This window comes from Myxocyprinus asiaticus, chromosome 2 (genome assembly GCF_019703515.2).
Source record: "Myxocyprinus asiaticus isolate MX2 ecotype Aquarium Trade chromosome 2, UBuf_Myxa_2, whole genome shotgun sequence".
Lineage (NCBI taxonomy): Eukaryota > Metazoa > Chordata > Actinopteri > Cypriniformes > Catostomidae > Myxocyprinus > Myxocyprinus asiaticus.
In genome coordinates this window covers 34924771-34952062 of record NC_059345.1, presented here as the reverse complement: position 1 = coordinate 34952062, position 27292 = coordinate 34924771, and the positions used below count along the sequence as shown (strand labels likewise).

The following is a 27292-nucleotide window of genomic DNA, read 5'->3' as shown; positions in this document are numbered from 1 at the left end:
CGATTTGGCCCCATTAACTTTCATTGTACTGTAGTGCCTCACAGTAAACCAGCTTTTTTGCTTTTTAAAGGAAAAGGAGGGACATGTCGAAATTAGTTGTTGTGGTAATCAGCATTATGCCACAAGTGATGCTGATTCATCTTAACTTGTCTTGAACCCGGAATATTCCTTTAATTGAGTAAAACGAATGTACAATTATTCCCATATCTTTCAAAGGGATTCAACCTTATCACATGTTCAACCTAAAGCACTTGCTTGACTTTTATTTTGAAAGCAGAAGACAATAACAGTCCTATTATTGTATGTGGCCATCTTAGTCTCTCTCTCTCTCTCTCTCTCTCTCTCTCTCTCTCTCTGTGTGTGTGTGTGTGTGTGTTTGTGTGTGTGTGTGTGTGTGTGTGTGTGTGTGTGTGTGTGTGTGTGTGTGTGTGTGTGTGTACACGGCCTGCTCAGACATTTCCCTCCTCACATCGCTGATGTAGTTCACCGTGCTGGATTAAAGATCTTGTCATCTTCAGCAAACCGAGGTACTTATCATTAGAAATGCGCACGTTGTTGTCATTTAACCACCATTTAATCACGTGAACTATGAGTGTTTATGAGGTGTGTGTTAGTTCATGTAGCATGTAGTCTGTCACTGCTCCCTAATCTGACGCTCATAAACACTTCTGATCAAACAAAAGCTGTCAGACTAACCTGCCTTAAACCAGTCTTGTTTAACCAGTAAGATAGCTGAAGGAAGTGTTTTTATACGTTTATGTTATAACACTAGTGTTGTTTTAAGGAGCACAGGCTAACAGATTGCCTGATTAGCCTCTCAAACTGCTTTAAGTAATTCAGTACAATTTCTTGGGACTTGCTTGCTTTGGGGCCAACTTCCTGACAGCGATTAGTGTGATAGAGCAGTCTTGAGTTATTTTGAGCTAAAGCCTGTATCGTTGGATCTAGTAATAATAAATTTAGTGTAGTACGACTTGTTTTAAACGCAGCAATAAACAGTCCTGAAATGTTTGCTAGTGATATATCACAGAATATGCAGTCATTATCAAAGATATGTTGTCAAAGAGCAGTGTTTGGCTAATTATTTGTGTCTGGAAGGTTTATTCAAACGTTAGTTGTTTGTTTACAGTAGTGGAGGAAGTCATGACGTCAAGTGCAACATTTAAAGACCACACCAAAAGTGTGGCTAGTTGCTCATATAAAGTTCATACATAGTTTAACTCTCACCATGCTTTTAGACAACCACTTTTACGTTTGGTGCTGGCTGAAACCAGCTCCCTCTTCTTCTCCCTTTTAGTCTCTCTGCTAATTTTGCATCTGTCAGCAGCAGTTTTCAGTTGAATTATATAATCTAAATCGAAATATTAGTTTATGTATTGAGTTTGTAAGTCATATACAGCTGAACTGCATTCTAAACACAAAACATGCTGCCTTCTTGCATTATGAAGCTGTGTTCTATGTATAGAAAAGCTTTCTTCCTCTTAATTCGCATGACAAATTTTAAGGAAGCTTGTATAGAATGGGAAAACACCACTTCCTAAAACATGGCCAGTTTTAAGTTCCACCTATTTTTGACGGCTTGAAACTTTCAGGCTGCTTTTTGAAGATAGATTTGAAGTACACAGCCCTATGCTAAGGATTTTTTTCTGTTGGCCCAGTCAGGCCAGTTGCTCAGATTTTTGCTTTCCCTGCCAAAACTTTCACTGGCCCCAAAACAAAATGAAAAATAGCTGTTTTTACCATCTTGGCTCTTAAAAAATGAAGCTAAATATATATTTATATGTACATTCACCAAACACTTTATTAGGAACACTGTGGTCTTAATAAAGTGCCTGACATGGTCTTCTGCTGTCCATCCGCCTCGAGGTTCGACATGTTGTGCATTCTGAGATGCTATTCTGCTCACTAAAATTGTACAGAGTGGTTATCTGAGTTACAGTAGCCTTTCTGTCAGCTCAAACCAGCCCGTCTGGCACCAACAATCATGCCATGCTCCAGATCACTGAGATCAAATTTTCCCCCATACTGATGGTTGATGTGAACATTAACTGAAGCTCCTGACCCATATCTGCATGATTTTATGCATTGCACTGCTGCCATAATTGGCTGATTAGATAATTGCATAAATAAGTAGGTGTACAGGTGTACCTAATAAAGTTCTCAATGACCACGTTTACATGCACTTGAGAAAATGGTTTATTCCAAGGTTTTTGCAGAAGTTTTCGCCAATTTCCTAACGCCACTTAAGGGATTAAGAGAAAGCGAGGTTTCTTCTCGAGAACGCAGCTTAATGTGGCCATGTAAACGCATAAAAAGCATTCTTACAGATTTTTGAAGAGTGCGCATGTCCGTGAACAGATTGGAGAACAAACGTCATAGGATGGAGCCCAACAACAAGTCAAAATTTTAATTTTAATTTAAAAGTTTAATATTTTTTTTTTTTTCTGGGTACAGTGGGAAAAGCACATACATTATAAACTATAACCATTTATACGCACCAATGTAAAATATTGACTGTCCCATTGCGTATATGCGCTTGCATATTGGGGAAATCCCTGAGTTTTATGTAAAGGGAAACCCCACACAGCAACAACTCGAAGCAACGGAGAATAAAATAGCAAAGTTTGTTGTTTAGTCAAGCGTCGCAGGACAATTAAGTTTGCTGTGGAGAAAACTGCTTACTGACCGATCTGCATGTATACGAGAGTAAAGAGTACACCACTTATACAGTGCATGTAAATGGGAACGCCACTTTCTCGCAATAACCCGCTTTCTCACAACAAGTCGTTTTCTGGTGTCCATGTAAACGTAGTCGTTGAGTGTGTGTATATTTATATATGTATACCCACACAACAGTTATTTCTGGTCCTTGAATCTGATTGGACGAGAGACGTTCCATGAGTACTGATGTGTTACACCATCAGCACTCGGACGCTTCACTGTGTGTATCACTCCACTTGTGTTCGTGCTGTTCTAAACTAAAGTGTAAGAGCAGTGCAGATGTGTTGAGCCATCTGTTTCTTTACATTTAATTTTGTGACATTACATATGTTAGCCAGCAGGTGGAGGCAAAAGACCATTTTTGCGTGTAATATGAGCCGGTGAAGTGAGTCAGCGTCAGTCAGAGTTTACATTCAACAGCACTCCATGATCACTCGTATTACTACTACACTACTAAAGCTTGGAAATAGCTTTAAATGGCTTTAAACTAACAACTTCAGCATTAAGGCTCATCACAGCTGAGAGACACAACAGACTGATTAATTACACAAACTCAAGGTGCTTACCTCTTACCGAACTTTCCACATTAGAGAGGACAAAATGGCGGAGGACATTGCGGTTTCTGTAGTGAAAGACTCTTGCGCACCGGCTACCACGAAGTAGAGAGGAATACCCCCACTTGAATGGCTATTTTTCCACTGAGAAAATAGGATGCATTTCACCAAAATGACATTATCATCAGAAAGCTGACTAACAGACTACAGCATCATCAACAGTTGATCACACATGTTCCATCTCTCTCTCTCTGCCTCTCTCTCTCTCTCTCACACACACACACACACACATATCCTTGTTTCTCCAGTAACATGTTAGAAACAGCCCAAGCTGTGATACTAGTAGTTCTGAAGTGATGTTTTTGAGAGGCTTGGATGCATCATTTGGTTTGAACCAGCAACGGCAGATTCTGATCCGTCACTTAAGAAAGTAGTTCCATGCACAAATGCATTTTTTGTGACCGTACACTTTACTAATTTACTTGTTCATTGAACTGTTGTATATAAGCAATATCACACTTGTAATCGTGCTATATGGCCCTAAATCAGCACTGCTGTGATTACCAATGGCACTTGGCCTGCGGCCTCGTGCCTGCAGCCGAATCAAAGCAGTGCTGATGTAGGGCCATATAGCACTCTTGCTCGTGTGATATTGCATATATATATATATATTGTAAAAAATGATAATATAGATCATAAAAATGCATTACATCATTGTGGCACATGATTAAAGCATTAAAAAGATGGTAACACTTTACAATAAGGTTCTATTTGTTAACATTAGTTAACATGAACTAACAACGCACAATACTTTTACAGCTTTTAGTAATCTTAATGTTAATTTCAACATATACTAATACATTTCTCAAATCAAAAGTTGTGTTTGTTAACATTAGTTAATTCACTATGTACTAACATGAACTAACAATCAACAATTGTATTTTTATTAACTAATATTAACAAAGATTAATAAATGCTGTAAAAAATTTATTGTTAATTGTTTGTTCATGATGCCTAATGCATTATATTAACAAATAGAACCTTATTGTAAAGTGTTACCAAAAAGACAATTCAAAAAGTGTCTTTAGTATGGGAAAAACACATCTTAAGATCCCGGCATTCGTATTTGTGCTCCATCAAGCTGTGTTTGAATGCAAGAACGTGTTTTCATCTTGTTTTGTCTGCTGTCAATGAGTGTGGTTTGTTCTCTGTATAAGCGCGTTGCCCAAACAGCTGAAGTTTCGCTTACTGCCCCCTGGAGAAAACAGGTGGTACTTTAAGCTTGAATTGCTCAAATGGAAGGAATATTCCTTATCATGGTCCGGGGACATGGTTACTTGCGTTATTTTTTTAATGCGTTATTTTTTTATATAATTAATTGCACTGAATTAACATGTGAATATGTTTTTAATGTAAAATTTCCCCCAAAATTGTATCACATTTATAATTCACAAGAATTTTATTTTGCAAGCTGTAAACGACAGCTTTATGTGTTATGTAACCCCATATAAGCGCTTGACAAATATGAACTGATAAGTGCACAATATAAACCACAGACATCCTGACATTTACACGTGCTTTTCAGTGAAGAGTTCAGTGGAGCAGATGATAGGTTTTCACAAGCAGGATCAAAGATTTAATCATTGAGTTAAAGATTTGATTGTTGGCTAAATGTAATAAACATATGAATTCCTGAGAGAGGAGACCTTGCTATTAAATTAATTAGACATGTAATATACAGTAGATAGATATTAGGCCTAATCTATTAATTAAGATTGTGTATATAAACATGAAATGACAGTAGATAACCCAAACAAGACCAGAACTGACTAAAGCACAAAGCACAGAAAAAAAACCTGTACAGTCCAGAAATTAGAAAGTAGCATGTTGGATTAATGTTTATGTTTTGAAACATTACCTACAATTGAAGTCAGAAGTTTACATACACTTACATTTTTTACATTTTTATGCATTTGGCAGATGCTTTTATACAAAGTGACTTACAGTGCACTTATTACAGGGACAATCCTCCTGGAGCAAACTGGAGTTAAGTGCCTTGCTCAAGGACACAAAGGTGATGGCTGTGGGAATTGAACCAGCAACCTTCTGATTACCAGTTATGTGATTTAGCCCACTACGCCACCATCACACAAGTAATTTTTCCAACAATTGTTTTCATACAGCTTATTTCACTTTTAATTGACTATATCACAATGCCAGTGGGTCAGAAGTTTACATACACTAAGTTAATTGTGCCTTTAAGCAGCTTGAAAAATTCCAGAATATGATGTCAAGCCTTTACACAGTTAGCCAATTAGCTTCTGATAGAGGTGTACTGAATTGGAGGTGTACCTATGGATGTATTTTAAGGCTTACCTTCAAACTCAGTGCCTCTTTGCTTGACATCATGGGAAAATTAAAAGAAATCAGCCAAGACCTCAGAAAAAAATTGTGGACCTCCACAAGTCTGGTTCATCCTTGGGAGCAATTTCCAAATGCCTGAAGATACCACGTTCATCTGTACAAACAATAGTACGCAAGTATAAACACCATGGGACCAGGCAGCCATCATACCGCTCAGGAAGGAAATGCATTCTGTCCCCTAGAGATGAACGTATTTTGGTGCAAAAAGTGCAAATCAATCCCAGAACAACAGCAAAGGACCTTGTGAAGATGCTGGAGGAAACAGGTAGACAAGTATCTATATCCACAGTAAAATGAGTCCTGTATCGACATAACCTGAAAGGCTGCTCAGAAGGGAAGAAGCCACTGCTCCAAAACTGCCATAAAAAAGCCAGACTACAATTTTCAAGTGCACATGGGGACAAAGATCTTACTTTTTTGAGAAATGTCCTCTGGTCTAATGAAACAAAAATTGACTGTTTGGTCATAATGACCATCGTTATGTTTGAAAGAAAAAGGGTGAGGCTTGGAAGCCGAAGAACATCATCCCAACTGTGAAGCATGGGTGTGGCAGCATCATATTGTGGGGGTGCTTTACTGCAGGAGGGACTGGTGCACTTCACAAAATGTGGAATCATGTGGATATTGAAGCAACATCTCAAGACATCAGCCAGGAAGTTTAAGCTTGGTTGCAAATGGGTCTTCCAAATGGACAATGACCCCAAGCATACCTCCAAAGTTGTGGCAAAATGGCTTAAGGACAACAAAGTCAAAGTATTGGAGTGGCCATCACAAAGCCCTGACCTCAATCCGATAGAAAATTTGTGGGCAGAACTGAAAAAGCATGTGTGAGCAAGGAGACCTACAAACCTGACTCAGTTACATCAGTTCTGCCTGGAGAAATGGGCCAAAATTCCAGCAACTTATTGTGAGAAGCTTGTGGAAGGCTACCCAAAACGTTTGACCCAAGTTAAACAATTTAAAGGCAATGCTACCAAATACTAACAAAGTGTATGTAAACTTCTGACCCACTGGGAATGTGATGAAAGAAATAAAAGCTAAAATAAATAATTCTCTCTACTATTATTCTGACATTTCACATTCTTAAAATAAAGTAGTGATCCTAACTGACCTAAGACAGGCAATGTTTTCTACAATTAAATGACAGGAATTGTGAAAAACTGAGTTTAAATGTATTTGGCTAAGGTGCATGTAAACTTCTGGCTTCAACTGTTGTTGTTAAAAATATACTTATATTTTAGATACTAAGTAGTGTGTATAACCGGGGTTTAACAAAGTTAAATTACAGCACGTCATCTCTAAAGGTGAAAAAATGAGAGAAGTTGACACTTTTTTAATTTTTACTGTTGGAACAATACTAGCGCTGCTTTGTGAGTGCGCATGCATGCTAAACAGCGTATATGCTGCTCAGAGAAGGAAAATAAGAGAGATGCACAGAGAGAGAGATGGATTTACAATCCAATAGAAATAAACTGTTGATTTCTTGTGGTCCTATGTGTGGATTATTAATTTTCACCAACATGTTAAAACAAAAAAAATGTGGGAATGACCCGCACTGTGCACATGGTAATACATGCAGTCCCACTCATTCATGAAGTGGGGTTTTTTTCCCTGTAATTTTCAACCCATTGGAAATTGATGCTGCTAAGACACTTGTAACAGAGCAAGGACAGTTCTAGGAGAGTGCACTCAGTGGTGTTTCTCATCTGTAAGGTTGCACATTATGAAGTATAAATGTGATATGCGAAAAGTTCTTGGAAAATTCTACGCAATACGATAATCGCGCGGAACATCGGAACCCCCACCGCCCAAATAAACTGAAGTTTATTGGAATAAAAAAGGACCATGACCATGTAGCAGATATTTAAAGGTATCTTCAATTATTTGTATTCTTTTTTTTGTAAAAAGCATATGAATATAAAGTTAGGATATTTACATTTACATTTACATTTATTCATTTGGCAGACGCTTTTATCCAAAGCGACTTACAAAAGAGGAACACATAAGCGAATCATTTTAAGGAGACAGTGGTATGAAAAGTGCCATATTACAAAGTTTCACTAGCATCAGAATAGTATTCAAAACAGAATGCTGTTCCCACAATATGGTGAAATTAAAAGTGTTGTAAAATATTTTATTTTTGCACTGTAATACATGTTCGTAATAATTTCAAAATTAGTTCATCCAATGCGTGACTTTTATTTTGAAAGATAATGTACAGAAGCGCTTGCTGTAGACATTTGCTTTCTGTAACTTGCTTGTCAGTGCTCGCTAAACTTGAGACTGAGAGGAATGATTCACGGGTCAATCCATCCTTTGATATATTCGCACCAGACCACAGCGGCCAATAAGCAAGCCAAGTTTGAGTTTGTATACTGGCATCTGGTCTCATTATTATCTGCACATACACACCACAGAGTGAAAGCACACGACAGCTTCAGTTACAGCTATGCGCCATCATTTGAGTCAGTGCATGCACACTGCACCCACACACACCAAGTGACAATGGCACATTATGTACATTTGCGATGTTTCAATAAATTAGATATATTGAGCAGCACTACTTGTCTGTCTGCATGCTGTTGTTCGCTTACACAAATGCACGTCTCTCACTCGCTCGCCTCTACGTTCTTGGTTAGAAGACTGTGTTCGCTACATGCTTTTGTGCTCTCTTGCTTGTTGTCTGCTTGCACTAACATTATAAATGCAGCACTGGTCTAATAGGGCAAGTGATAGTTCTTGCAACTGGCCTGAATCTCTCTCACACTGGCCTTGGGTCATCGGGTAGTCCTTATTTTTGAGCCCTGCTATGTTCACAAATAATCTGACTCTTGATCTGGCAGATTAAGAACATACTGATTTGCAGGACAAAGGTAACCACTCACTGATAAACTGTGCAGAACATTGGACATTGGAAGGATCCAATCATTGGTTTACCTTGGGTCACGTTCAGATGGGTTGAATTCAAATGAAATATATACAGTTCATTGAATCCTAGGGCAAAGGAAGATGAAACAATGGCAGGATTATTTCCCCCATTTTTATAACGGATATATTGTCATTTCATACAGCTAATATAATGAGGTCTGATTATCATGCTATTTATGAACAAATCTGTTCAGTCAGATTCTTTCCACTCCAGCATGTAGCCTGTATTAGAAATGATCGCTTTAAAACTGCATTATGTGATCGATATTACATTTTGAGTAATCTGGGGCTGTTCTTGGTAGCTGCAGTTTCCATTTTATCATTTATTTATTTATTTATGTATTTTTATTTCACAAAAAAAGAAAACAACAATAAAAAAGTTTTTACAAGCAATTGAATTCCTTTCATTCAGATTAATTCAGTTTCATTCAGCCAACATAATCCCACATTTAGTTGGATTAGGTAAAATCAAACCAAATAATTAAGTAAACTGAACAACTTGCAAAAATCCTTTTTTAAAATTTTTTTTTTTAGTGTATGATGGCAGAGAGTCCTAAGTTTTGTATGGATGATGACATAGCCTGGACTTTGGTCTGCTCCTGGCGTAGCTGTAGTGTTGGGATGGTGCGATGTCAGAGATGATCGTGGTTGGATTTATTCTGCCTATGCCAAAGAGGACATGGCAGGAACAACTTTTATGATGTCGAGTAGCTAGGCTCACATTACTGTTTGTTGTTCTTTCAATATTATCGAACACACAGATATCCAGGCTATATCCTTATAGCCTCAAAAATGTCTTTTTTTGAGCACCCTATATGGTTTTAATAAAAAAAATATATAATTTTTGTGATCAAAATGTTTATTGTTTCAGAATTTCAGCATATACGAAACAAATCCAGAATCACAATTCAGACGAACTATGTACAAACATATGCCATAAAAACTGTCCACCTTAAAGGAAAAGTGATAAGGTAGGTCAAATAAACGAGATAAGAGATCAGGGCTTTAGTTTGTCCAGCAACACTTCGGCAGTTTCTGCCCAGTTCTGAATAGTCCTGTCCTTTGCTCCATTGAGCTTGGCCGTAGTACCCTCTAGTAAAGCGATATCTCTAAAGTAGGTTAATCTATTGAAAGTTGTAGAGATGGATGGTTCTATCCAGAGCTTTAAAACAGTCTTTTTGGCGGCCGTACCGGCTGCCAATAAAGTCCTTTTTTGTTGTGCATTTAGCTGGAGTGTAGAATCGTCCAATAGCAGGAAGAGCATGGGATCCTGTGGTATCTTTAGGTGTAAAATATCAGAAAGAACAGTGCATACAAATGTCCAGAATGGTACTACAGTGGGGCAATCCCAAAACATATGCATATATGAGCCTACTATAGACTTATTGCAGAGATGACAATAAGGGTCTGACCGGTTTTAATAAAAATGTTTTATTAGGCTATGTGTTTCCACTGAGATATGCTGTGTGTGTCTGTTCAATGACTTTGTATCTTACTGTGTTTAATTCCAATATTTGTAAAAGATGTGGCTTGGGAGACGAGAAGAGAAAGCTTGTGTTCAGGCCTCTGTGGGTATTTCACAGCCATGTGAACAACCGAAAGTAACCTTGCATGTGCCCTCTTGCTCTCTTTTCCTCCCCCTTTTTTCCTTCACTCCCTCTCTTACTTACTCACTCACCCACCATCTCTTCTCTCGCTCTTTTTCTTTGATTGTTTTCTTAAAATCATTCTGAACACCTCAGCTTTGGAGCTCTGTAACATCCAAACAGAAGTCAAACTCTCTTGTTTCTACTCTCTCTGTTTTGCTGTCAATCAGAAAGCTGTGACACAGAAGAGAAGTTGCATCTCTGATGGCATCCAGACTATTGGAGAGGATAAACATGATATGCTGCTAGCAACATGCAGAGAAAGATGGACAGACAATAACAAATTGTCACACACTTGGGGTAAGTGCCAGCCTCACTCATAATGAAGTCATCTATCACTTCAATTCAAAGCATACAAACTCTGCTGCTTTTATTAATACATTTAGCATAATGCTCAAATCTACTTCTTGATTCATTGTTACATTGTTTTATATATATATATATATATATATATATATATATATATATATGAGTACTGTGCAAAAGTTTTAGGCACTTGTGAAAAATGTTGCATAGTGAGGATGTCTTAAAAAATAATGACATAAATACTTTTCATTTATCAATTAATGTCATACAAAGTCCAGTAAACATAATAAAAGGTAAATCAATATTCGGTGTGACCACCTTTGCCTTTAAAACAGCACCAGTTCTCTTAGGTACACCTGGGCACAGTTTTTCTTGGTTGTTGGCAGACAATTCACCACAGTTCTTCTATCTATTTAGGCTGTCTCAATTGCTTCTGTCTCTTTATGTAATCTCAGACTGACACGATGTTCAGTGGGGGGATCTTTGGGGGCCATGACATCTGTTGCAGGGCTCCCTGTTCTTCTATTCTAATCTTTTCTGTTTGCAAAAGTAATGTTTGTGAGTCTAACATTTATATTTTCTATTGACACACTAAAGCTGAAGATATAAATAACCATCTTAAGACAAATGCTTTTGTGAAACATCTTATGTGCCTAAGACTTTTTCACAGTACTGTATATATATTCTGAGATGCTATTTTTCTCACCACAATTGTACAGAGTGGGTATCTGAGTTACCGTAGACTTTGTCAGTTAGAAACAGTCTGGCCATTCTCTGTTGACCTCTCTCATCAACAAGGCATTTCCATCTGCAGAACTGCTGCTCACTAGATGTTTTTTGTTTTTGGCACCATTCAGAATAAATTCTAGAGACTGTTGTGTGTGGAAAAATCCCAGGAGATCATCAGTTACAGAAATAATCTAATCAGCCCATCTGGCACCAACAATCATGCCACGGTCCAAATCATTGACATCACATTTTTTCCCCATTCTGATAGTTGATGTGAACATTAACTGAAGCTCCTGACCTGTGTCTTTTTGCATGATTTTATGCACTGCACTGCTGCCACACGATTGGCTGATTAGATAATCGCATGGATGATTGTTGGTGCCAGACGTGCTGGTTTGAGTATTGAGCAACTGCTGATATCCTGGGATTTTCACGCACAACAGTCTCTAGTATTTACTCTGAATGGTGCCAAAAACAAAAACAAATATCCAGTTTGGAACGGAAATGTCTTGTTCATGAGAGAGGTCAACAGAGAATGGCCAGACTGGTTCGACAAAGTCTACGGTAACTCAGATAACCGCTCTGTACAATTGTGGTGAGAAGTATATCATCTTGGAATGCTGTTCAGTTTTGGCGGCACAAGGGGGACCTACACAATATTAGGCAGGTGGTTTTAATGTTGTGGCTGATGGGTGTGCATATATATATATATATATATATATATATATATATATATATACATACATACAGTATATATTCAGTTGCATAAGTTTGCGGAATCTGCAAGATGTTTATTGAAAAAATATATGAAGGATCATAAAAATGGTATTTTCTTTTTTATTTAGTACTGTCCTGATGAAGCTATTTGACATAACAGATATTAACATATATTCCACAAGACAAAATAATAACTGAATTTACACAATTGATTCTGTTTACATCCCCATGGCTCTTAATATGGTGTGTTGCGTCCTTTATGATCAATGACCGTTTGTGTCTTTTGTGATAGTTGTGCATAAGTTCGTGCTTTGTTCTGAGCAGTGAAGCTGCTCTACTGTTCTTGAATAAAATCCTCCAGGTATTGCACATTCTTTGTTTTCCCAACATCTTCTGCACATTTGAGCTCTTCCCAAAAGTGGCTATATGATGTTGAAATGTAGCTTTTGACACATGGGACTATTGAAGGACTAATACTATTACAAAAGGTGCAAACATTTATGTATGCTCAAGAAGACAACACACTATATTAAGAATCATGAGGATGTACATTTTTGAGTTGAATGATTTTTGAATATTGTTATTATTTTGTCTTGTGTATAGAAGTTAATCGAAATAAGTGCAAACTAATATCGGAAACTCAGTGCAGTTTGAGACTGTGAGAAGCAAGAGAGACTGAAACTGAGCCCGTTTCTCTCGTGGACATGCTGGGCCTCTCTCTCGCGTTTGGCACTTGGGCCGGGTAAATATTAATTTTCCACTTAATCTTGATCTTCATTTGAAAGATCCCACGACGATTCTTAAAATCACAAAATCGCTCTTTTGTTCTATGTGCAACCCTCTACAATGCACATAAATCACTCGCGTATGCAACTATAAATGTGTGATTAACCACTGGCTGGTAATTTTTCAGATTTCACTTACCAGTGTTTGAGTAGTGTAGTGCAAATAAAAATGTTTTAAGTATTTTTATGATATGAACTTAACCACTAACACTGAGAAATGTTTGTTGTTGTTATTCGTTACTCTGGGAGTTTAGTGATTGGATGCTGTTGCTGTTTGAAGGCTAATGATTGGCGGCAGCAGCATGTTGCTCCTGCTCTTCCGACAGACATTGGCAGGCACAGTTCGAATTTTGGTAAAATTTATGGTAAAAATTTTAATATAATTGTTGACAGCCTTAGTCCTCTTTATAATTAATATCAGCATTAGCTGAAAGACAATTTCTTTCATACTGTAAGCAAGCAAAATTGACATTATAACTGAATTATACCCAAATGAATTGGAATTGAAAGCTTGTGAATCTGAATCGATCCATTTCTTTATATAGTTATAGTTATTTTCAGTATTTCCATTCCACGGTCATGGAAAACCTGAAAATGTCAGGGAATTTCAAATGAGTTTTTTCCTTGCCTGGAAAATTATGTTATCACCTAAATATTTACAATTACATACATGTATTTATTATGCAGACACTTAACCAAAGTGACTTAGAAAATGAAGAACATTCATCATACAAAATCCAAAAATATCCACAGTATTGCACGGCTGAGTTCTAATCGTAGCTGGAGTAGTGTAGAAAATATTGCACTTGTTTAGAGCTTGTGTAGAGGAGAACTTGCTCACATTAGCGAATCAGTCTTAATAAAACTGATTTTTAAAAATCATTTTCCAGAAATCACAAACGACTGGAAAAGTAATGGAAATTCATTGGTCAATAAGGGTGGGAACCCTGTATTTTGCTTTTTAGCTGACAAGATCGTATTCTAGGATTGAAACAGCAGATTTAGCTAATTTCATATCCAAAATATAATTTCCCCAATTGGATGTCCCTCTCTGCTTGAACAGTTTCCCGAAACTCTCAGAGCAACACCCATGAGTGACCTCTCTTGACCAAGAGAATTTGTGAGATTTTTTGGGGTTTTTTGGAAGTTTTCACTTCCTGTTCTCCAGTTGGTAGTTCATACAGCATGCTTAGTTGGCAAGTAACGTGCACTTTTTTTATGTATATTTCTAAAAGTTTTGCTTAGCACAGTTTAGCTTAACAAATTTTCCCATGATCTGAAAAGGTGACTTTGCAGTTTTTTTGAGAGCTTTCGAAAGAGAAGCTTGAATACTTCTGTTTAATGAACTGTTTTGCCATTCATCACTGGCAGTCATCAGTAAAGATCAGTGATGCGTGTGTTCAGTTTCAGGCAGTGAGAGTACACTACTGCCCTTACATGTGCTTTTAACTGACTTGGATAGCAGAAGTGACTATCAGGTGTGTCATTTTTACATCTTTTCAGCAATAGGTCCTCAGTTAGGGGGAGAATTGTGCTGTTTTAGTTTTTAATTTTTTTGTCCGAGTAGATTTTAACACCGAGCTGTTCCTCACTGTATGCTGTTTTGTTTAAATATTTAACTTTATATTCACAACTAGTGCGAATGTGAGGCTGTTTTGTTGCCTATAATGAACACGGGTCAAAAGCTTTGCCACAAGCAGTATGTTGCAAGTAGTTTATTCTACGTTTTGCCTTTTATTCTACTCTGCAGGTGCAGTGTTGCTTCGTTATGATAAGCGGCTGTGTGGAAGATGTCCACCCTTTCTACGACTGATATCACTGATGTTGGTCATGGTTAGACTCTCCTTTTTTTTTTTTTTTTTTCTTTTTTTTTACAAGAATGTGAAAATGTTAGCAATTGCGTACAAAGAGTTGATGAAAATCAGTGCTGTGATTGATCATGATTTTTATATACTGTTATATATTTATTTATTTTATGCATATAGTTTAAGCAAAGTGTTTTTGCATGATTACTACCATATCATATTTGGGTGTTGGTGTATTTCTACACAAGAGTGGTGTATATAATAGAACAGATACCCTGGTTTATTTGCTTGACTTCAGACGCTCATTTGCCAAGTACAAGGAATTTTACTTGGTGCTGTTTTTGTAAATTAAACATGACTAAATTGAAACGACAGTAGCTGTAAAAATAGAAACAGAGACTGGCCTGTGGATAGAAATGTAAAAGGTATGTTGTGTTACAAATGAATATAGAGAAAAGAGCCCTTGTTGAAAAAAGTTGCTGGTAACTGGTGTGTTTTATCTGGGCTAAATCTGTGTGTATGTGCATTAATGTGTGCTGCTGGAGGGTGTGTTTGTCATTGCCATCCATGAGTACTGTGTTTGTGTGTGTATAGGGGACTCTCTGTGCTGTATCAGTGAAGAGGTTTCTTCAGCAGGGACTGCAGAAGTGAAACAGGAGAATCAGTCTACTGTCAGTCAAACGGCCCCATACAGCACTTCACACAATGAGGTGAAAGACATGCCTCTCATGGAGCCCAGCAACATCAAGATGTACTCCTTAGAGGATACACATGCACCAGGTAAGGGGTATATGACATGTCTTTATGATTGAAAGGCTGAAGGATACATCTGGAAGGTGTATGATGACTCATGTCATAGGTAGCATGCTTCACATTGCTTATATGCTCATCAAGTAAAATTATTTAGATAATGTTGTTGCCCTGAGTGAGTTGAACTTTAGTTGTCTTCCTATTACATAAGGCCTGACATGTGACTTGTTTTACTCTGCAGGAGCATGTATGAGCATGCATGTCAGTATGTGTTTGTGCATATGTGAGTTTGGATGAACTGGCATAACTGGTTCAAGTAAAAAAAGATGTAGACCTACATTAGTATGGCTGTGGGGTGTTATACTTGTCTGTGAACGTCTGTGTATGTTGCTGTAGAAGTGAGATTGTTTGGTATATATTGAGGTTGATTGCTTATTTTAAACTTATTCTGGTGGTACATATACAATACATATTATGATCATGCCATTTAAAGAAGTAGTTCACCCAAAAATGAAAATGTTCTCATCGTTTACTCACGCTTATGCCGTCCCAGATGTGAATGACTTTCTCTCTTGTGCTGAACACAAACAAAGGTTTTTAGAAAAATATGTCTCAGCTCTGTAGGTCCATACAATGCAAGTGAATGGTCACCAAAACTTTGAAGCTCCAAAAAGCAGAAAATGTCAGCATAAACATAATCCATAAAACTCTAGTTTTATCAATGTCACCTGAAGTGATCCAGTTGGTTTTGAGTGAGAACAGATCAAAATATAACTCCTTTTTTACGATAAATCGTGACATAATCAGTCTCCTTGGTAATCATGATTTCAAGTGCGATTGCACTTCTTAGCGCCATCTAGTGCTCTGCCACATTTTAGTCTGTGTTGTTGACCAATATTATTATTGTTATAAACTTTCCTCAAGAAACTTAAGATCTTCCTAAAGCAATGAAACAAAGAAAATAATGCATACATTTAAAGAGCACCTATCATGGTAGGCTCTCTGAAAGGAGGAGTTTAGAATGAATCCTTTAGAATGGATCATTGAACGAGTCGTTTTTGACACTGGGAAAAAAAGGTAATGCTGCAATTTAAATTATGAGCAAATTAAAGTGTTTTTTGACCTTGGATGCATGTAAATCTATTGTACAAGACTTTAAAACAAAATTAGGCACGTTTAAAAATCATAATAGGTGCACTTTAAAGAAAACAAAAAAACAAATCCAACGAAAATAAAAATTATGTAAAATAAATATTAAATAAATATAAACACTTCTTGCAAGAAAAATTATGACCGAATTAATGCGGGGTGCATCTTTTGGCATTCATAATATTCTTTTGCGTGCTTCATTTCAGGAGGTAAAACAAATTGCTTGTATTATGAGTGATTTCATCGACACTGAAATTTGCAGATTACATTTATTTGATCTGTTTGTTTTTTGTGAACTGACACTACAGATGTTGCACCTGTTTAAATAACAAGCTCCTTTTAATTTTCTTGACTCGTTTTGAAGTCGTCCCTTCTGAGATGTTTTTTCAGGGTTTTTCCTCGGTCAAAAATTATTGCGTAGCATGAGTGAAGCTGCTCTGCGCTCTCCTGTAAATATTGGGAAGGCTGCTGGACTCGGCTGCATTTCCATGCTCCAGAGATAGCGCACATGACATACACATGAAACACAGATGCACGTGTCAGATGAGAAGCTTATTAAGTGCTTATGAATCGGCGAACGCAAGATTAATGTCATTGAATTTTGGGTGGCTGCCAAAAAATTTTTAATGCCATAAAAATCCTGTCCATGTTTCTTAAAATCTCCCAGTCTCACATGAATCCCCGCCCACTGATAGATAAGCCCACGCTGTGCACATGGCTATTTACATATTGCAATATACACAATCTCTATCAATTGACACTTTATTATCATCGCCACGTTATATGTCATCATATTGCCCGGCCCTAGTCTGTTCTCACCCCAAACCGATTGGATCACTTCAGAAGACATGGATTAAACTTCTGGAGTCTTATAGATGACTTTTATGCTGCCTTTATGCTTTTTTTTAGCTTCAAAGTTCTAGTCACCATTCACTTGCAGTGTATGAACCTACAGAGCTCTAAAAATCATCTTTTGTGTTGTGCAGAAGAAAAAAAATCATAAACATCTTGTGGAGCATGAGGGTGAGTAAATGATGAGAGAATTTAAATTTTTGGGTAAACTATCCCTGTAAACTGTGTGTAAAAAGCTAGTCATGTGTGCCGGTTTTCTCTGATACTAGCAGAAAATGCGACTTTACCTGTACTTTAATCTTAGACCTACTACAGTATGTATAGCAAAACTACCTTTATTATTAATAGATATGTAAGTGTGTTTGTCCTATGATTTTATTTGCACAGAGGGTCAGCCTTTGAAGAGGAAGAAGGGCCCTGCTCCCAAGATGTTGGGGAATGAGGTGTGTAGTGTATGTGGAGACAAGGCATCTGGCTTTCATTACAATGTGCTGAGCTGTGAGGGGTGTAAAGGTTTCTTCAGACGAAGCGTAATCAAAGGAGCTCAGTACTCCTGCAAGAACTTCGGCCGCTGTGAGATGGACATGTACATGCGCCGCAAGTGTCAGCAGTGTCGTCTACGGAAATGCAGGGAGGCAGGCATGCTGGAACAGTGTAAGTGATTCTCTCTTTTCCTTTATTACCTATTAGAGCCCATCTACATTTCTCTTTCTGTAGCATTTGTTCAACCACCCATTTTTTTTACTTTATCCACCACCTGTCTTTTAAGATGAAGTATGTAACTTCTGCACCACCAGATTCCAGAAAACACCTCCTGCCTTTCATTGGTTATACAGACAGTAGGGATGGAAATCAACTTACAAATGGCTTGCTTACAGTTGAATAGGGCTGAAATGATTAGTCGACGTTATCGACAACGTTGACAATAAAAAATTGTTGACAAAATTTTTTGTTGTCGAATAGTCCTTTGATCTCATTTAACGTAACATGAGATCACATTAAACTCTAATGATGACGTGCGAGAGCAGCACTGCAGCTCGCGCCTGACTGAGGAAGAAAACGGCTCACAGTCCAGATGCACTCTAAACTTTCACAGCTTCAGGTGATGTAGATCGCAAAGTATGAGGGACTTATAATGCAAAAATAAAAAATAAGTAAATACTCTCATTGTGGAATAATTGGAGCTGGAGCTGCCACTCCGCTGAAGCAAAACTTGCATGTCTTTAAAGGAAACACCCCAGCGTTACATCTTTAATGCAGTTTTATTTAATGTGTTATAGCTTTAATAAAGTTCAATTAATACAGAAGCAGGTCATGTAAATAACTACAAACTCTGAAACTGGCATTTCTCTGTGCGGTCAGCGCCTCTTCTATGAGTTGCGTGAAGTGTCCCGATCTAAGGGGGAGAAATTGAAACTGCACCCGGCTCACACTCTGTTGTGGGAACGCTCGTACCTCAGGTGCACTTGCTGCAGCTAGATTATAACGTGATGGCTCGCAATTTATTGAATCATAATATATGTGTCACTGTGCATTTCTTATCGTGAAGAAAATTGGCAATACGCAGCTTTATTAATAAGAGAGAGTTTGATTTTTTTGTGAGTTAAAAATGGATTGAATCTTTAACTAAAAATGAAAATTCTCTCAACATTGACTCAACCTCATGTCATTCCAGATGTGGATGACTTTCTTTCTTCTGCAGAACACAAATGAAGATTTTAAGAAGAATATTTCAGCTCTGTAGGTCCACACAATGCAAGTGAATGGTGACCAAATCTTTGAAGGTCCAAAAAGCACATAAAGGCAAAATAAACGTAATCCATACAACTCCAGTGGTTTAATGTGTGTATTCTAAAGCGATCCAATCAGTTTTGGGTGAAAACAGACCAAAATGTAGCTACTTTTTCCACTGTACATCTTGCCATTGCAGTCTCTTGGCACGATCATGATTTCAAGATCGATTACACTTCCTAGCACTGGACACATGCGTAGAGAGCTAGATGGCACTAGAAAGTTTAATCGAACTTGATATTATGTTCTCCAGAGAGATTTTTTTCACATTTATTGTGAAAAAGGAATTATATTTTGGTCTGTTCTCACCCAAAACTGATTGGATTGTTTCAGAAGACATGGGTTAAACCACAGGAGTTTTATGGATTACTTTTATGCTGCCTTTATGTGCTTTTTGAGGCTTCAAAGTTTTGGTCACCATTCACTTGCATAGTATGGACCTACAGAGCTGAAATATTCTTCTAAATATCTTCATTTGCATTCAGTAGAAGAAAGAAAGTCATACACATCTGGGATGGCATGAGGGTGAGTGAATGATGAGAGAATTTTCATTTTTGGGCGTCCATCTTTCCAAATCCATATTGCTATTCATATTCACCTGTGAGCATCATATACTTGGATGGTGTTTATTCCATAGGCTACCATCAGATCTGTTATCTTATCTTGATCATTTTGATGTTAAAAGTAGTTATTTGGTAATTCAATAACTTTTCAGAGAGATATGATGTTGCCTGTCATTCTACTAGGTGTGCTGTCAGAAGAGCAGATCCGACTGAAGAAAATGAAAAAGCAGGAGGAAGAGACGGCACGCACCTCTGCAGTGGCAACACCAAGCCTTGCCCTGGATATGCCCCCTTTGGCTCCTGAACAACAGGAAATGATAGAAAAACTGGTGGCCATGCAGAAACAGTGCAACAAACGCTCTTTTCTTGACCGTCCCAAAGTCACTGTGAGTGGCTTTAGCAAGTATATTATTTTAATAAAATATTAGGGTGAGGCACTGTGATATTGATGTTACATGTGTTGTTTGTCCTGGGCTAAATTCAAGTCTCTTTTTAAACCATGTTTTCAGGGCACTGTGACATTCAGGCAGCTGTATAGGAAAACAGATTGTTAATTCATGTTCAGATGCTTAGATGATCTTGAATGTTTTCAGTTAGGCAAAGTGTTCAGTTTTCATAAAATGAAATGTAATATGTCAGATGATCTGCAAGAAGGCAGATTGTAGGATTCCTTTGGCACTTTAATAAAGATTCTTTCTTTATGGCTCTTTAGGGGTCATGTCTGCTTTGTGTGACGAATCTTTCAGTCACTGATTTACGTTTACATCAAGATTTATGATTTTAAATTTTATGGTTTTTCAGCCATGGCCACAGAGTCAGGATCCACTTAACAGAGAGGTTCGACAGCAACGGTTTGCTCATTTCACTGAGCTGGCCATCATGTCTGTGCAAGAGATTGTAGACTTTGCTAAACAGCTGCCTGGCTTCCTGGAGCTCACTCGAGAGGACCAAATCGCTTTGCTGAAGACCTCAACTATAGAGGTTAGACTTACTGACCTTTAACACACTCTTTTTTTTTTTTTATTTATTTTTATCATGTTCTATTGTTGTTTTTGTGTGTGCAGATGAAGCACTGTGTGTGGTAGGCTTGTTTCTGCTGTTTTGAAAAAACGTAGCCATGTTTTTTAAAAAAGTATTGAGAACATTCTTAACTTTTTCTCTGGTGCCAGACTACAGTGTGTAAAGGGAAGTGCTTTAGAATAGAGGCCTGGTGATGTATGTTGTTTCACATGAAAAACCAAGTGAAGCCCTCGTGTTAATTAGGGGTGGGGGAGCTTTTTCAAAAACAAATTATGAAGGACAAAACATTACAGATACAGAAGCATCTGCAAAAATGGCAAGGAAGCTGCATCTTATTTTATACCCACTTAATTGTTTTCCTTGGCTGATTAGTGCAGATACATTTTAAAACTGCTTTTATGCAGAATCTTTACACAGAATTTGCACCATAGCACTGTTGCTGAAAAATTGAGATGCATCGAGATATATATATATATATATATATATATATATATATATATATATATATATATATATATATATATATATATATATTTGTATCTGTTTGTGACTCCCTGAATCAAAACCGATTATTACAGTCAATGAAGATTACCACCCCTAGACTGGATCAGAGCTTGCTGCTTACAAGTGCCTACTTTCCTTCTGTAGATTATGCTGCTAGAGACTTCCAGACGTTATAATCCAGCGATAGACAGCATAACCTTCCTCAAAGACTTCAGTTACAATAAGGAGGATTTTGCCAAAGCAGGTTTGAAATGTTGTTGTTTTGGGTTCATGTTAGTAATCTGAATATTTTATTTGTCACAGTGTGAACCTAATGATTTTTGTTGTCGTTTATTTGGCAATTTTGGTGTTCATGGCCTAAAATGATCTTTGTCCCTTTCTGGCTTCTCTACAGGGTTGCAATTTGAGTTCATCAACCCCATCTTTGAGTTCTCTAAGGGCATGAATGACCTTCACCTGGATGAGGCAGAGTACGCTTTGCTCATTGCCATCAACATTTTCTCAGCAGGTCAGTTTGACACAAACACCAATATTATAATGTTGGTCTGCTGGCGAGTCTTATCAGTCTTTTTATTGACCATGTTCCTTTTTAGAAATATCAGTACGTTCCATTTTAATGGATGACAGAGACCATGGGTTTGTGAATGGTGCTATAGAAATAAAATGTATTATTATTGTTTTGAATGTATTCTGTTTTTAAGTGTAGTACTTCTTATTATAGAATATATCCATTGTGCTTTTGGATTTCTTACAATTAAGCTTAGTTTGAATGTCATTTAATTTGAGTGTTATAAATAAACCTTAAAGGAATATTCTGGGTTCAATACAAGTTAAGCTCAATCGACAGCATTTGTGGCAAAATGTTGATTACCACAAAATGTAATTTCGACTCGTCCTTCCTTTAAAAAAAAAGGGGGGAATAAGAAAAAATCAAGGTTATATTGAGGCACTTAAAACGGAAGTAAATGATGCCAATTTTTGCAGGGTTTAAAGGCTGAAAAGCTTATCGTTTTATAAAAACACTTGCATTTAATATTCTGCCAAAACTCTTAAATTATCAGTTCTGTAAAGCTGTTTATATCATAGTTTTTACAGGCTTTTAGGATTTAGGGCATTACGTCGTCATGGCACCAAAGTTGTAAAATGAGAAATAACTTTACACTGAAAAGGTTAGTAAGATAATTTATTACACAGAAATTATGTCAACACACATATTGTTTATGTCTTAAACTGAGTATTTTAACGTTTACGGATTGACCCCATTCACTTCCATTGTAAGTGCCTCTCTTTAACCCAGATTTTTGCTTTTTTTAAAGAAAAGAAAGGACGAGTCAAAATTAACTTTTGTGGTAATCAACAATATGCCACAAATGCTGTAGATTGAGCTTAACTTGTATCGAACCCGGAATATTCCTTTAATAAAAAACAGATATTGGCATGCATTGTCAGGGATGTCAGTGCTTATCAGTCAAATGGAACCTTAATCTTTTTAGAGTAAAGAAAAACATTAGCTTATTTTCAGTTTATTAAAGGTGCTGTAAGCGATTTCAGCCATTCTACTTCCACGAGACTAAGACGTTGAATTAGCCACGCCCCCCTTTCCAAAACCCCGCACACCAAAAAGAACAAATGAGCTTTATTGAGATGAACATCGTGCAGAAATGGCGTTTAAAACAACAGCAGCAAAATAGCGCCCTCGACAGACAACTGTTATGAACAACGTGGCTTAAAAATGGCAGTAAGTCTCAATAATTCACTGCAACTACGAGAATGCGCAAAATGATTGACAGGTTGAAAGTGTCATTGTCCATGGTCTGCGGACAAATTTTTAATTGCTGTTTACAGAGTCTAGTGCTGTCACAGAGACAGATGAGATATCTTACGACACCTATTTCATTAAAATCAATCCGTTTGGTGACAATAGTGGTGCAGATTTTACACACTTCATCTTAAAATGTTGTATCATTAATTTTGTGTCAAAGGGATAGTTCACCCCAAAATGAAAACGTTCTCATCATTTACTCATCCTCATGCAATCTAAGATGTGTATGAATTTCTTCTGCTGAACACAAATTAAGATTTTCAGAAGAATATTTCAGCTCTGTAGGTCCATACAGTGCAAGTGAATGGTGACCAGGTCTTTAAGTCTCCAAAAAGCAGATAGAGTCATCATAAAAGTAATCCATCAGACTCCAGTGGTTTAATCAATGTCTTCTGAAGCGATCCAGTTGGTTTTGGGTGAGAACAAACCAAAATATAACTCCTTTTTCACTGTGCATCTTGCCATTGCAGTCTCTAAGCACGATCATGATTTAAAGCTCAGTTACACTTTCTAGTGCTTGATGCAAGCGCAGAGCACTAGATGACAGTATTGGAAATGTAATCAAGCTTGAAATCATGAATGCCAAGGAGACTGCTGTCAAGATGTACAGTGAAATACAGTTTTATTTTGGTCTGTTCTCACCCAAAACCAACTGGATTGCTTCAGAAGACATTGATTTAACCACTGGAGTCTTATGGATTACTTTTATGCTGACGATCTCCTTTTCGGAGCTTCAAAGGCCTGATCTACCATTCACTTGCATTGCATGGACGTACAACGCTGAGATATTCTTCTTATTTTTGGGTGAACTTACCCTTTAATCACTCTTTTATTCTGTTTGTGTTTTATTTGTTGGTCAGACCGACCCAACGTGCAGGATCACGATTTAGTGGAAAGACTACAGCAGCCATATGTGGATGCCCTTCACTCTTACATCAGAATAAAACGACCCAGCGTGAGTGTAATGGTCCTAAAAGGACAAAAATATCAGAGCTCTAAAGAATTTGAAATTATTGATTGATTATTGATTACAGTGAACAGTAGTACAACATGAGTACTACAAGGATACTATTGTTTTTTATATGGTGTTAAAGTATGTCTTATACAGTAGGACTATGTGATGTGAAGTCAGTGATCAGTGTATATTTTGCCTTTTGTATCCTTTACTGCCAGTAGGTGGTACTGAATATTCCATCCTTGGACTGATAATATACAAATACAGTTAACTCTAACTGGTATGGTTTTGATATACTGTATCAATATAATCCTAATGATCCACTCCTCTTTCATCCCACTAAAGGATCATCTGATGTTTCCTCGAATGCTGATGAAGCTGGTCAGCCTACGCACACTGAGCAGTGTCCACTCAGAGCAGGTCTTTGCTCTGCGCCTCCAAGACAAGAAACTCCCGCCACTGCTGTCTGAAATTTGGGATGTCCATGAGTGAGCTGACGTTCCGCCCCAGGACAGAATGAGCCAGTGTCAAGAAAACATGGCCGTGTGGGGGGAGGCCACTAAAGGCAGAGCAAGTGGGGTGGGGATTGACCTCATGATGACCCTTAGGGCCGAACTGTCTCCCACTCTGGCATGGAGCCAGTCATAAGGAGCCTGATTTTATCATTCTGTTCCTTGATTTCTCTATTTTGAATCCAGTGGTCAGTGGGCTGCTTCCTTTGAATGTGCTATTGATAGACTTTTTGGCCAGAAATGGCTCGGGGACCGTTCGGGACCAGTAATGGTTATTTGAACATCATTTGAGCTTTGGGATCTGGATAGGTGTGGATTCAGACACTTGCTTGCTAGTGTCAGCGACAACAAACAATGTGGTCACGATTTTTTTGTGTTGCTAGTACCAAAAGCTTTCACACGTTTTTTTCAATGGTTTCTACTCTGTTTCACAAAAGTGGTGATCTTGAAGGCTCTCCATTATAGAAATGTTTTGTTTATTTGCAGTGTTTTGCAATGCCATTTGGGCTGATTGGTTGGAAATAGCTAACCGCTATCTTATTCTTAAATTATGAAAATGCATAGATCATGCACACAGTTGAATCACACAGTCTTCTATTCATAACTGCTCATTTACTTTTTTTTTTTTTTTAAATTGCATTATGTTTGACACATTTATTCTAGCAATTAATGTTAAAATGCAGTCTCCTATTAACACCTCAGACTTTTAGATTAAATCAGTCAGTACTTTACCAGTGAAAGCCTTAGTGATTCAAAGCCCATGTAACACTGACTCGACATATTCCAACAAACATGCAGAATTCTGTTGGTTGTTTTAGAATATTCAGAAAGAGAAATGACAAGCCAAATGGGCTGTTTTTATGAGGCTGAACAGATACAGATGCAATCACTGGCCAATTCTGCACACCAGCCCGATGTTCTGGATTGTAAGAAGTGCTAGTCCGTGAAGCATATGGTTGACAGGGATCATCACTGGAACCGTTAACCCAAATCAATGTGCTGCTCAACTCACAGTGACTACTGAGAGACTGATAGATGCATTTTGAACTTAATGCAGGCCATAATTTATTCTTTTTCATGACATAATGTCCAGATACTACAATCCATCATACTGATTCTGTTGCACGTTAATTCTGCACACATCACAGAGTTCAAATTGGAGGATGGCTGAAATTGTTTGACAATTTGCTCTTAAAACATTTGCATAATTTATACACAGACTTTATCTCAGTTTGATGTCTCTCTCTCTCTCTATATATATGTCTTATAACTGTATTTTCTGCCCCAAAATACAAGTCACAAAGTAGCCTAATTAAGAGTATAGTCATATAGAGTGGTTAAGTATATACAGACCCACTACTCAATCAAGATAATTTCAACTTTAATTTACACTTTATTTTATTGTGATGCCAATTATCTATAATTTGTCTCTTTTAACCCATGTTTGTTTCACTTAACCATATGAGAATATTCAGACAGTCTGAATGCACTAGGAATAAAACTTCCTTCCTGTCCCTTTTATAATCAAGAGAGATTCACAATGTAAAACAACCATAAATTGGATTTTTCTGTACTAAACTTAACACAGTATTACAGAAGTAGCTCTGACGTAAGGGACTGGGCAAATGAGAGCATTTTGTGATGTTTAGGGCTAGTGTCTTACCTGACGTGACCATGTGCAATTCATATTTCACTGGTATTAAAAACCACTTCTGTGATGGACTTAGGCTGTTGTGTATCAATACATTATGGAAAAAAACAATGGGGAAAAAAAAAAGTATTAGCCACTTTGGGATCAGAAAACATTATTTCTAAGAATGAATAATAATGACTAATACAGTTAGTTTGCTGTGGTTTTTCTGCCCTGACTGCATATTATTGAGACTTGGTTTGAAACCAGGGGCAGTAACTTGGAAGCTGTGCAGTCAAACATGCCCATGTGATAGTTGCACTGCTTTTACTGACCCATGGCATGTGCCCATATTTTCTTATAGCTATGTGCACATATACATTTAACTTTGGCTCTTTTAGATTTCAGATCTGCTCTTTTATACTATCCAGTTCCCTATCTCATTCTACCATTACCATAATTTCTAATAACCCAGACATCCACAAGGGCTTCAAAGTATGAGGGTCTTAATGGGCCTTAACCAAACTAAGACCATAAGATTATGTGAAAAACATACATTGTAAAGTTGAACCCCTCTGATCTGAGTTGGTTTGTTATTGCTTCGGCAAACATCTCTCTGTTTGTGCACATAGGAATTGTGATATGGGCACTGCAGACGTCTAGTTATTAAAGTAATGGGCATTTACTATCTCTCTGCTCTCAAGAAACGTTACAATTAAAGTGTTTAATGAAAAGTTGATTGTAGTTATAATTTATTTGTACCCTCAGCTCAGTGGACCTTTTTGCTCTGATTAACTTAGTCTTCAACAGAGAGACATTGAATGTTACCGTCATAGAAATGCAACCTTATGTTCTAACGCCTTAAGTCCTTGGATATACTGCTTTATATGTATAAATTAAAACTAGACTAAATTTATTGTTCTGTGAGAGTATATATTTATCTGATTAAAAAAAAAAAAAAAAAAAATGCTGAACAACTTAATGACTAAAATCCTCAACTATTCTTCATAAAGAAATGCATTTACCTAAAACAGGGATCCTCGACATTGTTTCTGTCTTTTTATTATTCTGATGTTTTTTTTTTTTTTAATAAAACAGGGTTGACCCTATAAATAAATAATACATCTGA

The 27292-nt window shown here is 37.3% G+C and overlaps 1 protein-coding gene across 6 annotated transcripts; it reads left to right on the top strand.

The window, feature by feature from the left end:
• Positions 1-379: 379 nt before the first annotated feature.
• LOC127455588 (oxysterols receptor LXR-alpha-like) lies at positions 380-27292 on the top strand. Of its 6 annotated transcripts, none has more exons than XM_051723623.1 (11): positions 450-527; positions 5296-5428; positions 10444-10573; positions 15210-15395; positions 17754-18020; positions 19904-20106; positions 20522-20701; positions 21389-21488; positions 21639-21752; positions 23927-24021; positions 24367-27292. In XM_051723623.1, the coding sequence occupies exons 3-11, from the start codon at positions 10513-10515 to the stop codon at positions 24511-24513; spliced, it is 1353 nt and encodes a 450-aa protein (XP_051579583.1). In that variant the 5' UTR covers positions 450-527; positions 5296-5428; positions 10444-10512; the 3' UTR covers positions 24514-27292. The 6 variants fall into 6 exon arrangements, with proteins under 6 accessions (XP_051579572.1, XP_051579583.1, XP_051579601.1 ...); XM_051723649.1 differs by lacking the exons at positions 450-527; positions 5296-5428 and adding exons at positions 13065-13175; positions 14561-14643 and having other exon boundaries at positions 10453-10573; XM_051723612.1 differs by lacking the exon at positions 5296-5428 and having other exon boundaries at positions 380-527.

Bases quoted from the DNA above. Each gene is read 5' to 3' on its own strand.
- LOC127455588 (XM_051723612.1), top strand. From the start codon at position 10,513: ATGCTGCTAGCAACATGCAGAGAAAGATGGACAGACAATAACAAATTG. The intron at 21,489-21,638 runs GTTTGAAATGTT...GCTTCTCTACAG, and splicing joins GGAGGATTTTGCCAAAGCAG to GGTTGCAATTTGAGTTCATC. The intron at 21,753-23,926 runs GTCAGTTTGACA...TTTGTTGGTCAG, and splicing joins CATCAACATTTTCTCAGCAG to ACCGACCCAACGTGCAGGAT.